At 38.8% G+C, this 13,267-nt stretch overlaps 1 protein-coding gene across 1 annotated transcript in view; it reads left to right on the top strand.

Moving 5' to 3' along the window:
• Window positions 1-13,267, top strand: part of SLCO5A1 (solute carrier organic anion transporter family member 5A1) — a 162,077-nt gene that overhangs the window by 135,646 nt on the left and 13,164 nt on the right. The window contains exon 7 of the mRNA XM_054498563.2: window positions 11,099-11,258. Coding sequence (XP_054354538.2) covers window positions 11,099-11,258 — 160 coding nt within the window. The remainder of the gene's footprint in view (window positions 1-11,098; window positions 11,259-13,267) is intronic.

Below are 13,267 nucleotides of genomic sequence, written 5' to 3'. Positions count from 1 at the left end.
TCACTGCAACCTCCGCCCCCTGGGTTCAAGCAATTCTCCCTGCCTCAGCCTCCTGAGTAGCTGAGATTACAGGTCCCGCCAACATGCCTGGCTAATTTTTGTATTTTTTAGTAGAGATGGAGTTTCACCATGTTTGCCAGGCTGGTCTTGAACTCCTGACCTCAGGTGATCCTCCTGCCTCAGCCTCCCAAAGTGCTGGGATTACAGATGTGAGCCACCACGCCTGGCAACGTTTAGTTTAAATCATGTGAATATTTTAAACAAATATTTGTAGTTTTGATAATGAGGATGATATAAGGAAGGTTCTCATATTTCCTAGCACAGAATCTAGCACTTTGTCTATGCTGAAAAAAGTTAGTTTCTTATCTCTTCTCCCTTCCCTTCTGGATCATGCAGAACAATTCCATTTTCTTCTTTAATAGATGAATGAATGTCTCACACCTATCTCTGCTCAGGGATATTACTCATATAGTGAGGCTGCAACTGTTATGAACTAGACGAAAATTTACATCTTTATTATCTAATCCATGAATTATGGTACACCTTTTCTCACTTAGTTGTATTCAATCTAGAACAAGTAACCTGATTAAGAGTGCTGGAAGCTGCTGCAAGGACCCAATTGTTTTAGTATTTGCAGTCTGACTTTAAAGGAAGTTTATAAATTGTAGCAAAAGAATAACTCAGTTTCCATGGAGAATTTTTCTGGTTTCCCAAGTCCTAGGAATATAGTCTAGAATGAGTTAATGAAAACACTACTGGGTGGTGCAGCTGTATAGGCGTGCCACTTTTAGAGTAGCAGACACCTTTGTGTGAACAAAAATGGAATCCTTTCTCCAAGCAGGGTGTGAGCTACATTTCAGCTTTGCTCCTTTGTCTGCGTGCCCTTGTGCAGTGTACAACCTGCTCAACAGTATGTGGCTTGCCTGCCTAGTAAAAACTGTTCCTTGTTCTGCATGATTTTAAGACTTGCATGTGGCTTTTTTCCCTTTCAAGTCAATAAAGAGAAAGACAAAGGGAGTGGCAGAGAAGAGAGGAGTCTTTGTAAGGTACATGTTTGATTCAGTGTGATTGGCACTTACACATGTCTTATGCTTACAACATCCCTCTACTGTTTATATTATTATCTATGTTTTAGTTAAAGAACCTGAGGCTTAGAAATTAAGTGATTTATACAAACTCATCAGTTAATAAGGAGTGGAGCTGAATCAGATCTAGATGATTTATGTCAGAGTTTGCATTCTTTCTGAACACCTCACTGAGGTGCTGTTTTAAATTGTGTATTTCATGCATGTATGCACCTGCATGCACAAACAACCTTCTTGCTGAATGAGCTATTGGGGATGTATCTACTTCTCAATACTGCATGGTTTTCTGATATTTCAAAGCAGCTGAGTTACAGGTATCATGCTACATGCTGTGCATGCCTACAGCATTTGTTCTGTGGCTCTCACATCAGCCAGTCTAGATTTTCACCTGAGCCTTGCCACATACTGGCTGTCTGGGTATGGGCAAATTATTTGACTTTTCTGGGCTTGGTTTCTACATCTTTAAGGTGAGACTACAGATAGTATCTATCTAGTTGGACTGATGTGAGGATTGAGTAAGATACTTGGCCAATTCTTTAACCTTTCTGTGCCTCAATTTCTTCAACATTAAGATGTGATCAATTATAGTACTCATCTCTTAGGATTATAGGGAGGATAAAATGGGATAAAATGCATAAATTGTAAGCAATTGATAAATAACTATTTAATGATATTTTTCTCCTTATTAATGAGGATAAATTCTCAGAGAGGTTAAATAACTTGCTTGAAGTCACACAGCTAGAAAATGGCTGAGCTAGGGTTTGAAATTAGGTTTCTTTGATTCTGGATGCAATGCTGCAATACTTTTGATTATTACACTATTCTGACAGAAGAAAAAAATACAAAGAAGAAAGCATGCTATATAAGGCAGTTCCATTCATTAAAGTTTATGTGAAGGGCTTCAGGTTTACGGGCATGGTGAATTTTCTAACATTAAAAGGACTTAATGACTGACCCATCTTTGATTAGTATCAAGTACTCATGAGTCACCTAAGTGCCTGAGATGGGGTTGGGATGTTTTTGGAGAATGAGCTTTTCCTGTGAAGCCAAAATGGAATCACAGTCTTTCTGTAGAATGAACCTGATGTGTTATTAGTGGTTTTCTTAGAAAATTCAGATTTAATAGCCAAGATATGGAAGCAACTTAAATGTCCATAGACAGGTGAATGGACAAAGAAAATGTGGTATGTTCATGCATCACATAACAACGTTTCAGTCAATGATGGGCCACATATACAATGGTCATCCTGTAAGATTGTAATGGAGCTGAAAAATTCCTATTGCCTAATGATATTGTAGTCATAAGGTCGAAGAGCAATGCGTTGGTCACGAGTTTGGAGTGATGCTGGTGTAATGAAACCTACTATGCTGGCAGTCCTGCAATAGTACAGCACATCTAGTTGTGTAGAGTACATAGTACTTGATAATAAGCACCTGTGTTATTGGTTTATGCATTTACTATACTATACTTTTAATCATTATTTTAATGCATACTCTTTCTACTTATTAAAAAAGTCAACTGGGAAACAGCCTCCAGCAGGTCCTTCAGGAGGTATTCCGAAAGAAGGCATTGTTATCTTAGGAGATGACAGCTCCATGCATGTTATGGTCCCTGAAGATCTTGAGACAAGATGTAGGGGTGGGAGACAGTGATACTGATGATCCTGACCCTGTGTAGGTGTAGGCTAATGTGTGTGTTTGTGTCATAGTTTTTAAGAAAAAGTTTAAAACGGCAAAAAAAGAAAACAGTTTATAGAATAAGGATATGAAGAAAAAATACTTTTGCACCACATTTCAATGTGTGCTTTAAGCTAAGTGCTATTACAAAAGAGTCAAAAAGCTAAAAAATAATTACAAAGTGTATTAAGTAAAAAAATTATGGTAAGCTAAGGTTAGTTTATTATTGAAGAAACAACAGTGGTTTTTAATGGGTTTAGTGTAGCCTAAGTGTACAGTGTTTATGAAGACTACAGCAGTGCACAGTCATGTCCTAGGCCTTCACATTCACTCACCACTCACTCACTCACTCACTCACTCACCCAGAGCAACTTCCAGTCCTGCAAGCTCCATTCATGATAAATGCCCTATACAGGTGTATCATTTTTTATTTTTATACTTTTTTATTTTTTGAGACGGAGTCTCACTGTGTCGCCCATGCTGGAGTGCAGTGGCACGATCTCAGCTCACTGCAAGCTCCGCCTCCCAGGTTCATGCCATTCTCCTGCCTCAGCCTCCCAAGTAGCTGAGATTACAGGCGCCTGCCACCACGCCCAGCTAATTTTTTTGTATTTTTAGCAGAGACGGGGTTTCACTGTGTTAGCCAGGATGGTCTTGATCTCCTGACCTTGTGATCCACCCGCCTCGGCCTCCCAAAGTGCTGGGATTACAGTTGTGAGCCACTACGCCTGGCCTTATACTTTATTTTTATTGTACTTTTCCTATGTTTAGACACACAACTCCTTGCCATTGTGTTGTAATTGCCTACGGTATTCAGTACACAAACATGCTGTACAGGTTTGTAGCCCAGGAGCAATAGTCTATACTGTATAGCCTAGGAGTATAGTAGGCTAGACCACTTAGGTTTGTGTAAGTGCATTCTATGACATTTGTACAGTGATGAAATCACCTGATGATGCATTTCTCAGAATGTGTCCCTGTCATTAAGTGACACATGACTATATACATACAATGGAACACTATTCAGCCTTAAAAAAGAAGGAAATTCTGCAATATGCAACAACATAGATGAACCTTGAGGACATCATGCTGAGTGAAAAAAGCTGGTCACAGATTTCACTTACATGAGGTATCTAAAAGAGTCAAATTCATGGACTCAAAGAGTTAGAATGGTGGTCATCAAGGCTGGGGGTATTGGGAAATGGGTTGTTACTAATCAGGAGCCATATAGTTTCAATCAAGCAAGATGAATAAGCTCTAGGGATCTGGTGTTCAACATCATGTCTAGAGTCAACAATACTGTATTGTACACTTAAAACTTTGTTAAGAAGGTAGATTTCATGTTAGGTATTCTAACCACCATAAAATAAAATAGAAACTTCAGACTTAAAAATATGATGAGTTTTCATTTTGAAAGATCGTGAGAGCTCTAGCAAAATCCTGGCCCATTTCCAACTCACATAATTACGTTCCTAGCACCCACAATTTTCCTCCAGTTTTAATTAAGAAATGTGTTTTGCTTCCTCTCTGTGGCTGCCAGACTGTACTTCATACAGGTGTGTCCAAATCACTTTGGACCCAAAAGAGCTGGCATTGACCACGAAAACTTTGGTTAAGTGATGCTTTACATAAATCCATTGTGTAATGTGAGTTATTGCCCCTCACTCTGCCTTTTCTTCAAATAATTTTTTTAAATGGGGTTAAGTCTGATGTCTGTGTAAAGACTTTTTAACCAGTGCTATGTGCTGATAAATCACTTAGTACTTACTTACTGTCAACGACTATCTTTCATTTATCAATTACCATCTTTTTGAACTTAAAGCAAAATCTATTATATTATCTGGGTTTGTGACTTGAGCTACTGAGCTCAGGGTGTGATTCTTTTTCCAGGGGTGATTCTTGAGCTACCAAATGACCAGGAAGAGTTTTCTCAGTTTTCTGCTCTTGGCCGAGACTGTTGGACAGGATGATTCACTCAGTCCCACCCAGCTCCAAAATATTTCCCTAAAGTATCTTCTCTGAATATAGCTTTATTGCCCCATCGTATTCAGACTATAGAAATTAAATAAATACAGTCTGTTAATTCAGACCTTTGCCACATGCACAACTCAGCTTCCTCTTCACCACACTTAATTTTACCATAGGACAACATGGTGTCTTTAGATAGTTGACCAGCCCTCCCAGTTGACTGGCATTTCTGGCCATGTCCTTCCTAAATCCTCCAATTGTATCATTCAAACCATTCATCTCCTTGCCTGTGTCTCATGGGTAGCTTAATCTACTTAAGAGTTTTTTCTCTATTGTTTAAATATTTTAGCACCATTCAAAATCATTTATTGTAGATATTACTAATTTTAACGGAAGTTTCTGAGAATTAGAGGGAAAAGAAGTTTGCTGAAAAGAGCATAGATATACATGTTTTTGGATTATCCCAGCTCCTTTTATTTATAGTCTTAGAGTTCATTTCTAGATGTAAATATATGAGTTCATCTTTTTTTTTGGCTCTATTTGGAGACACAAACAACATTTGTTTTACTTCGTTTTAGGAGTATCAGGGGGATAAAAAGTATAAGCAAATTTTCTTTCTGCCAAGTTTGAAATTTTGTAACCAAGAGCTAAACAAATCAACATGAAGTCTGCAAGGTATCATGTTTTAAGATATATACCCTTAAAACATGATAAGTTTTTATTTCAAAAATGCCTGTGAGTATCATTAAATTTAGGACGAAGTTTACCTTTCTATACCCTTATATTAACATATGTTGTGTTATATTATATTATGATTATATGTATGTTAAAATTATATATATGTTAAAATATGTTATATTAACATATTAACAATATAATGTAATGTTAGGAGGAGATAAAATAGAATTTAAAACTTTACATACAATCTTGGTAGCAATATGTTATTAATGTTAATCTATACGTACATTGAAAAAACACCAGAACAAAATATACTAAAAGCATTAAAAGTGGATATCTCTGGGTGTTAGCACTATGCATGAGTTTAATTTTTTTGTCTTTGTGTATTTTAAAAAATTTCTACAATAAGTATGTATTACTTTAATAATAAATAAGGATATTTTGAAAAGCCATATAAGTGACATATTATTTTATTTGAAATGATTTTGGACTTAAAGAGATAGTTTGTACACATTGTGGGTTATTACATGTAAGCTTCAAGTTATACCTGGTTTAAATTTGTTGTCTACAAAGCTGAAGGGAGCTTTAATGATAAAAATAACAATTAGATGCAGTAATCACAATTTCCTTGAATATAGTCCTCTTCTAAACCTATGCTAGCACATATGCTATCACATACTGCACTTTGTTGATTAATCTTACTCTCCTTTGTGTGGTCAGGAGGGGTATTTAATAGCCATAGATGAAAAGATTTGGCCCAAGGTCACATAGCTACTAAATGGCAGGCCTGAAACTAGATCTCCATCTAGTTCTTTTCCCACCATTCTCTGTAAGAGTAAATTTAAAAACTACTTTATCCTTTTTGAAAGGAAAAATGTCATGGTAACCTTTTGCACGCCTCACGTTTGTGATTGTGTTACTGCTATTCATTCATGCTTCTGTTAAGTGCGGAAAGATAGCACACCAATATCTTAGCGTGTGTTACGTCCCAGGCACAATGCTGGACACTGGCCATACATTCACCTGCCTAATCCCCCACAACAACCGTGTGATACTGACATTTTGATATCTGTTTTACAAATATAAAATCTGAAATTCACAGCACTTGTGAATTGTGGATATGAAATCGAACCCAGCTCTTTCCGACTCACACTTAGGAACACTGAAAGCAGAGTGCCAGAAAAACTGCATTAGAGCTTTCTCCAGGAAGAAGAAAGCAAAATAAGCCACCCAGAAGACCTGTGCTAGAGGAGTAAAACTAGGGACAGTTACACAAAGCTTCCCTGCCGGTGTTGGGGCTTACAGATGCACACTGTGGTGAAAGATAAAATTGGGTTTAAATCCATTTCTGACCCTTACTAGCTGTGTGACTTTGGCAGTGCCTATCCTCTCAAATCCTCAATTTCTTCGTCTGAAAGATGGAAGCATGGCAATAATAATGACGATTCTCATGGGGAATGAATGAGACAACTTATGTTGAGATCTCAGGGTGCAATACATGGAATAAAAATAGGGTTCTGCTGATGTTAGTTTTAAATGATAATGATGATGATGATGATGATGATAATATTTATAAACCTGAAGTTGCATAGCTCTGTATAGACAAGGAAGGGTTCTAATATGAAGCCAAAAATTTAAGTGGCATTGAAAAGAAACATTCTCATTGAAGTCTTCTTCAAGACTGAGATAAATTGATGAAGATTAAGAAATTATGAGAAAGATACTGTTCTAGTTTATTAGTATATTTTGCTAAAGAGGTTTTCTCTCTCTCTCTCTTTTTTTTTTTTTTTTTGCTGTGTGAATCATGCTCTTTTAGTCCACGTGGCATGAGCATAGTATGTATGGATTTCTACTTGTCACATCTTTTAATAGAGAGGAACTCAAAAGGAGGCAGAAGTCCCTTAAAAAGGGGGACTTCTCTTTGATTTATAGAGACCAGTAGAAGTATGTAGTACAAGTATATTTAGATGGGGAAGTTCAAGTGTTCTTTAGGTCTTGGGGTAGGGTGATGGGACACAATTGCTGTGGTGTGAATGTGATTTTTGAGGGCCACTGTGTTCTTACATACTTAGCTATAATGACCCTATAGAAGAAAGTGTTTGAATTATGTTTAACAATCATCTGTCTTGCTGTTATATATTACTTTACATAAGCATCGATCCCTGAGTGATTGCTTTAACAAAGATTGGACAACAAGGTTGTTGTTTTTACTTGTTTTCTCTTTTGCTGCCTCCCCAGGGCTGGTTTTCTTGAGGCCTCAATGATTGTGGGGCTTGCCATGGTACCTCTTATAGTTTCCCATTCTTTAAAGTTAGCAAATTTGCCAGATAATCTCAGAGATCCCTCCATCTCTCTAGCTCTGTAATTCCATGATTTTTATAGTAAGATGAAATGTGTGACTCTCAGGCTTACATTGTGGACCACCCAGTTATAAAGTATTGCTATCGAGGCCCCGTGCCTCACTCAAAATTAACATTTACATTGATTCTTGAGTTAACATGATCCTCTTATTTGGAGGACTACCTTCAGTAAGAAGCCCTTGTGCATTTTATGTCTTGCCAGAAATGCTTTTTGTTTGTTGGGAAGGTGCTGTACAGTCCTTTTGCACAAGGATGAGAGCAGCCTTCAGTAAGTAGCCCTTGTGCATTTTGTGATCTCATGATGCTAATCTCACTTCGGGCTAATGAGAGATTGCTTAGTGTTACTCAGGTTTAAACATTTGTGCTATTATTAGAATCCAGTATGTTTTCTGGTGAGTGAATGACAATCAGACAGGACATCATTATTTTTAAAAATGATTTTCAGCACAGTGTAAAGGATGAACCATGTCACCAGCTTTTTGTGTGTGTACCGTGATCACCTTCTCTCCTAATAACTTTTTCATGAATGCCCACTTCCTTTCATTGCTATTTATATTTGTTGCATGTATTGATTTTCTTAGAGCCTTTCATTTTGCAGCATTTATTTGTATCAGACACCATGATCTCCTAAGAAAAGCAAACATACCCCAGGGTGACCTGGGACTGTGCTTGTTTCCTACACTCAGGAAAGCTTTTTGCCTCCTTGAACAGTGTGAAAGTTGTTTAGAACAGAGCGTCTCATCCTCAGCACTATTGACATTTAGGCCAGATAATTCCTTATTATGGGAGGTGGTGGGGGCCTTCCTGTGCGTTGTAGTTATGCAGGCAAAACCTCAAAATTGGGTCTCAGCTAGGGGGAGTTCTTGGCTTTGCACAGGAAAGAATTCAAGAGCAAGCTGGCAGTGAAAGAAAGCAAGTTTATTAGAGCAGCAGTGTACAGCAAAATGGCTCCTTCATAGAGCCCAGAGAAGCACTTGTGGATTGCTGGCTGGCTGTATTTATACCCACTCTTAATTATATACAAAATAAGGGGCAAGGTTATTCACAAACTTTCTGGAAAAGGGGCAGAGAGTTCGCAGAACCATATAAGGTAACTTTTGGGCCATTTGCCATGGCATCATTTATAAACTGCCATGGTGCTGGTGGGCGTGTCTTATGCAAATGTATTATAATTAGCATGTAATGAGCCATGAAGGCAACTAGAGGTCGCTTTGGTTGCCATCTTGGTTCTCCTGGTTTTGGCCAGTTTCTTTGCTACATCCTGTTTTGATCAGCAGGGTTGTGACCAGGGCTCAGAAAGCAGACCCCGCTGATCTTCTACCTCAGTAGGAACTGGTGGCCCATTAGATACCAGTAGCTCCCCCTCAGCTGTGAGAACCAAATTGTCTCCTGACGTTGCCAAAGGTCCCCTGGGGGGGCAAAATTGACTCAGTGGAGACTCACTAGTCTAGAATAATATTTTTTTTAGGTATATACAAACTTTAAGATGATATGACACTAGGAGTTTGTGAATGTAATGATTATTAGAGTCTTGTGATAATTTTTTTCTGTGGAGTGACATGAATGAAAAACAGAATTTATTTGCTTTTTGCATTGTTAGGATTTCTTGATAAGACTTTAATATTGTTTTGAATTTGTTTCCCCCATTAAAATTTAAGGACTCATTATCAAAGTTGGAAAGAGGCCACAGGAGAAAAACCTTTGAACAAACTTTTGAACAAACACCAATTAACACGCATGGTTGGGATGGGCTATGCTACTGTGTAAGTAGTACTAGCATCGTCATTAGAGATAAGTCTTGGCAAGGCATGGTGGCTCACGCCTGTAATCCTAGTACTTTGGGAGGCCAAGGTGGGTGGATCACGAGGTTAGGAGTTCCAGACCAGCTTGGCCAACATGGTAAAGCCCCGTCTCTACTAAAAATACAAAAATTAGCTGGGCGTGGTGTTGGGCGCCTGTAATCTCGGCTACTCGGGATCCTGAGGCAGGCGAATTGCTTGAACCCAGGAGGCGGAAGGTGCAGTGAGCGGAGATCGCGCTACTGCACTCCAGCCTGGGCGACAGAGTGAGACTCCTTTTCAAAAAAAAAAAAAAAAAAAAAAAAAAGATAAGTCTTGGTGGCGAGGGAGGGAGTTGAGGGGCGAGAAATTACCTATTGAGTACAATGTACATTAGTCAGGTGATGGGTTCACTAAAAGCCCAAACTTCACTACTACACAATATATCCACATGACAAAATTGTACTTTTACCCCCTCTAAATCTATTTAAAAAAAGATAAGACCTGGTACATAACAGACATTCCAAAATATTTGTTAAATGGGTAGATAATGGACAAATGGTTGGTTGGATGAAGGATCTGCTGTTGCTAACTCATATAGTCTTGGGAACAACATTTTATCAGTGATACACAAAACTGGTGGTCACAAAAGCAAAAGCCGTCATGGGGTACGAGCAGTACAGAGCCCCTTTCCTTCTCCTGTGGATCCCCCAGGTGCTCCTCTGCTCTTCCACCGCTGTTTGTTTACACTCCTCTCCCCAGGCCTATATCCTTACCTGCCTTTCCTTCCCTGTATATTTGTTGCCTGAATTTATTTTCTTCAAACTTTTCGTATGGTATCATTTCTTTGTATCAGACACCATGATCTCAAGAAAAGAAACCCACAATATTTGATTGTGGATCCACACCTGGGCAATCCTGAGTGAAGAACGGCTTAATCTTTATTCTCTGGTTGTTTAAATCAAACTAGCAATGTGATTCCTAATCATCTTTGAAAATACTTCATTTTGATTGTCTAGAGCCCCATGCTTTTCTTTGATAATTTATTCTAGAATACAAGTTTTTGGTCAAAGGAACGTATATTAATAACTGGGATAGGTGGATTTTAACTGTGATCATGTGCTCACAGTGATGTTATTGATTCAATACTAAAAAGTATTTCCTCCATTTTATAAAGAAATTGACGTACAGATTTGTTAAGATGTAGAGCCTGGTGCCTACAGTAAGTGAGTAGTTATATTAGGGTTAGAATTGCAGAGCCCAGATGTTGAGACCAGGTTCATAGCACCAAGAGGGAGGGTGAAATGGATGTGGGGCAGTAATTTGATAAAAAGCATTGAATCTGTAGTACCAGAAAGTTGAAACATTTTTCTTTATGTTTTGTTTTTAAGTCACAAAAATAATTGTTGAGGATGACTACTTCGGGTATCATGGCTTTGATTCAATGGAAAGAATATTTTCTCTAAAATGGACAAATTATTAATTTCAAGACCTTTCCTATGAGTTTTATTTTGGTAAGTGTTGCTCATGATCTGCTTCTCTTCTCTCTTAGACCTTCTCTCACCATGCCCCATAGGAATCTGACAGGAAGCTGCAACGTTAATTGTGGTTGTAAAATACACGAGTATGAGCCAGTCTGTGGATCAGATGGAATTACATACTTTAACCCTTGTCTGGCTGGCTGTGTTAATAGTGGTAATCTTAGCACTGGGGTGAGTATATTTCACAAGTTCCTCTTCTGTTAGTCCAACATCCTGTGACAAGGATGTGATGAAATTCATATGCAGCTACAATGACTTCAGTCTTTCTTTTCAAGAAGCTCCAAGTAACCTACAAAATACCTCTGATGAAAACCTAGAGGAAAGAAAATTATGCATTGCTATTTTTTTTTTTTTTCCAGGGATGACTGGAACATTTGGGTGCAGGGATTTGGTTCCATATCAGCCTTCTCCTACTTTATATTCTGTGCCAACTCGGTGAAACTTGATAAGGTTGAGCTCTAGGCCTGCCATTTGTTTCTCTGACAGGGCCCTTGTGATGGATTTGAAGGTCAAGATGACCACATTTGGTGCTGATAAAAGAGTATAGGAGAGCACCTCCCCTGACTGGAGTCTGTGAAGATGGGTGATGGCCATTTTTCAGAGACTATCAGTTCAGTTCAGGCTTAAAAAAAACTTTCAAAGTAAAGATATTTCTGACAGTTCAAGAATAGGCTATTTTGAGAATTCCCTTTCCTGTAGATTATAAATGGGCTGTAATACTATGGGAGAAGGTTTTCATATTCTACTGTTTCTTTTTTTTGAGACGGAGTTTTGCTCTTGTTGCCCAGGCTGGAGTGCAATGGCATGATCTTGGCTCACCTCAACCTCCGCCTCCCAGGTTCAAGTGATTCTCCTGCCTCAGCCTCCCTAGTAGTTGGGATTATAGGCATGTGCCACCACGCCTGGCTAATTTTGTATTTTTAGTAGAGACGGGGTTTCTCCATGTTGGTCAGGCTGGTTTCGAATTCCCGACCTCAGGTGATCTGCCCGCCTTGGCCTCCCAAAGTGCTGGGATTACAGGCGTGAGCCACTGTGCCCGGCCTCTACACAGTTTCTTATTGAGCCCATTTTGATTCCTTGTGAAGAACAGATTGTATGAAGTTGCTTTCACTAAAAGGTTAAAATGCATGTGCTTGTTCTGTGCAGGTGATAAGGGATTATACCATCCACTGAATGTTTTGGGGATATTGTTTTTGATGTCTGAGTTTTAAACTGCAATGATAAATTGAGAATTCCTGTTGTTTGTTCCCCATTGTATAATTGGTGAACTCCACTGTGTCGCCATGTTGAAAGGGTTAGATCTGTTCTCTTGGTGGCTAAGTCCTTCCTTGAGAGTGAGTGTTCATCCTTTAAAATATGCCAACAGTCTTTTGAGCATGATAGCCAAACAGTGCCCCATCTTCATATTTTTTCTTATGACTGCTTCAAGTATTCAAAGGTTGCAATGAAGGCCAGCTGATGTCCATTTAGTCTGACTCTGTCAGAGCCCAGGAGCAGTACTGGGTGGGGGCTGTAGTAGCCAAGTTACATCCATGGAGCTGGTTGCTCTTCTATAGGGTGTAGGGCACCAGCTAACTAAAGGGACTAAAAGGAAGTTTAAAAATGGAAGCACCAGAATGTACCTTAACTTAGACACCCTGGAAAGCAGTTTGGAGATTTGTCAAAGAACTTAGAATGACCACTCAACCCAGCAATCTCATTCCTGGGTATGTATCCAAAAGAAAACAAATTGTTCTACCAGAAAGACACATGCACTTGTATGTTCATCACAGCACTGTTCACAGTAGTAAAGACATGGAGCTAGGTGCTCATCAGTGATGAATTCGATAAAGAAAATGTGATAATATACACCATGGAGTACTACACAGCCATAAAAAAGAATAAAATCATGACCTTGGCAGCAACATGGATGCAGCTGGAGGCCATTATCCTAAGCGAATTAATGCAGGAACAGAAAACCAGATAACCACATGTTCTCACTTATAAGTGGGACCTAAACATTGGGTACTCATGGACACAAAAATGGAAACAATAGACACTGGAGACTACTAGAGGGGGGAGGTGGGGAGGGAGGTGTGAAAAACTACCTGTTGGGAACTATGCTTATGACTTGGGTGATGGGATCATCTGTACACCAAACCTCAGCATCACACAATAGACTCGTGTAACAAACCTGCACA

This window comes from Pongo pygmaeus, chromosome 7, assembly GCF_028885625.2.
Source record: "Pongo pygmaeus isolate AG05252 chromosome 7, NHGRI_mPonPyg2-v2.0_pri, whole genome shotgun sequence".
Classification (NCBI taxonomy): Eukaryota; Metazoa; Chordata; class Mammalia; order Primates; family Hominidae; genus Pongo; species Pongo pygmaeus.
This window is presented reverse-complemented; position numbering and strand designations above follow the sequence as displayed.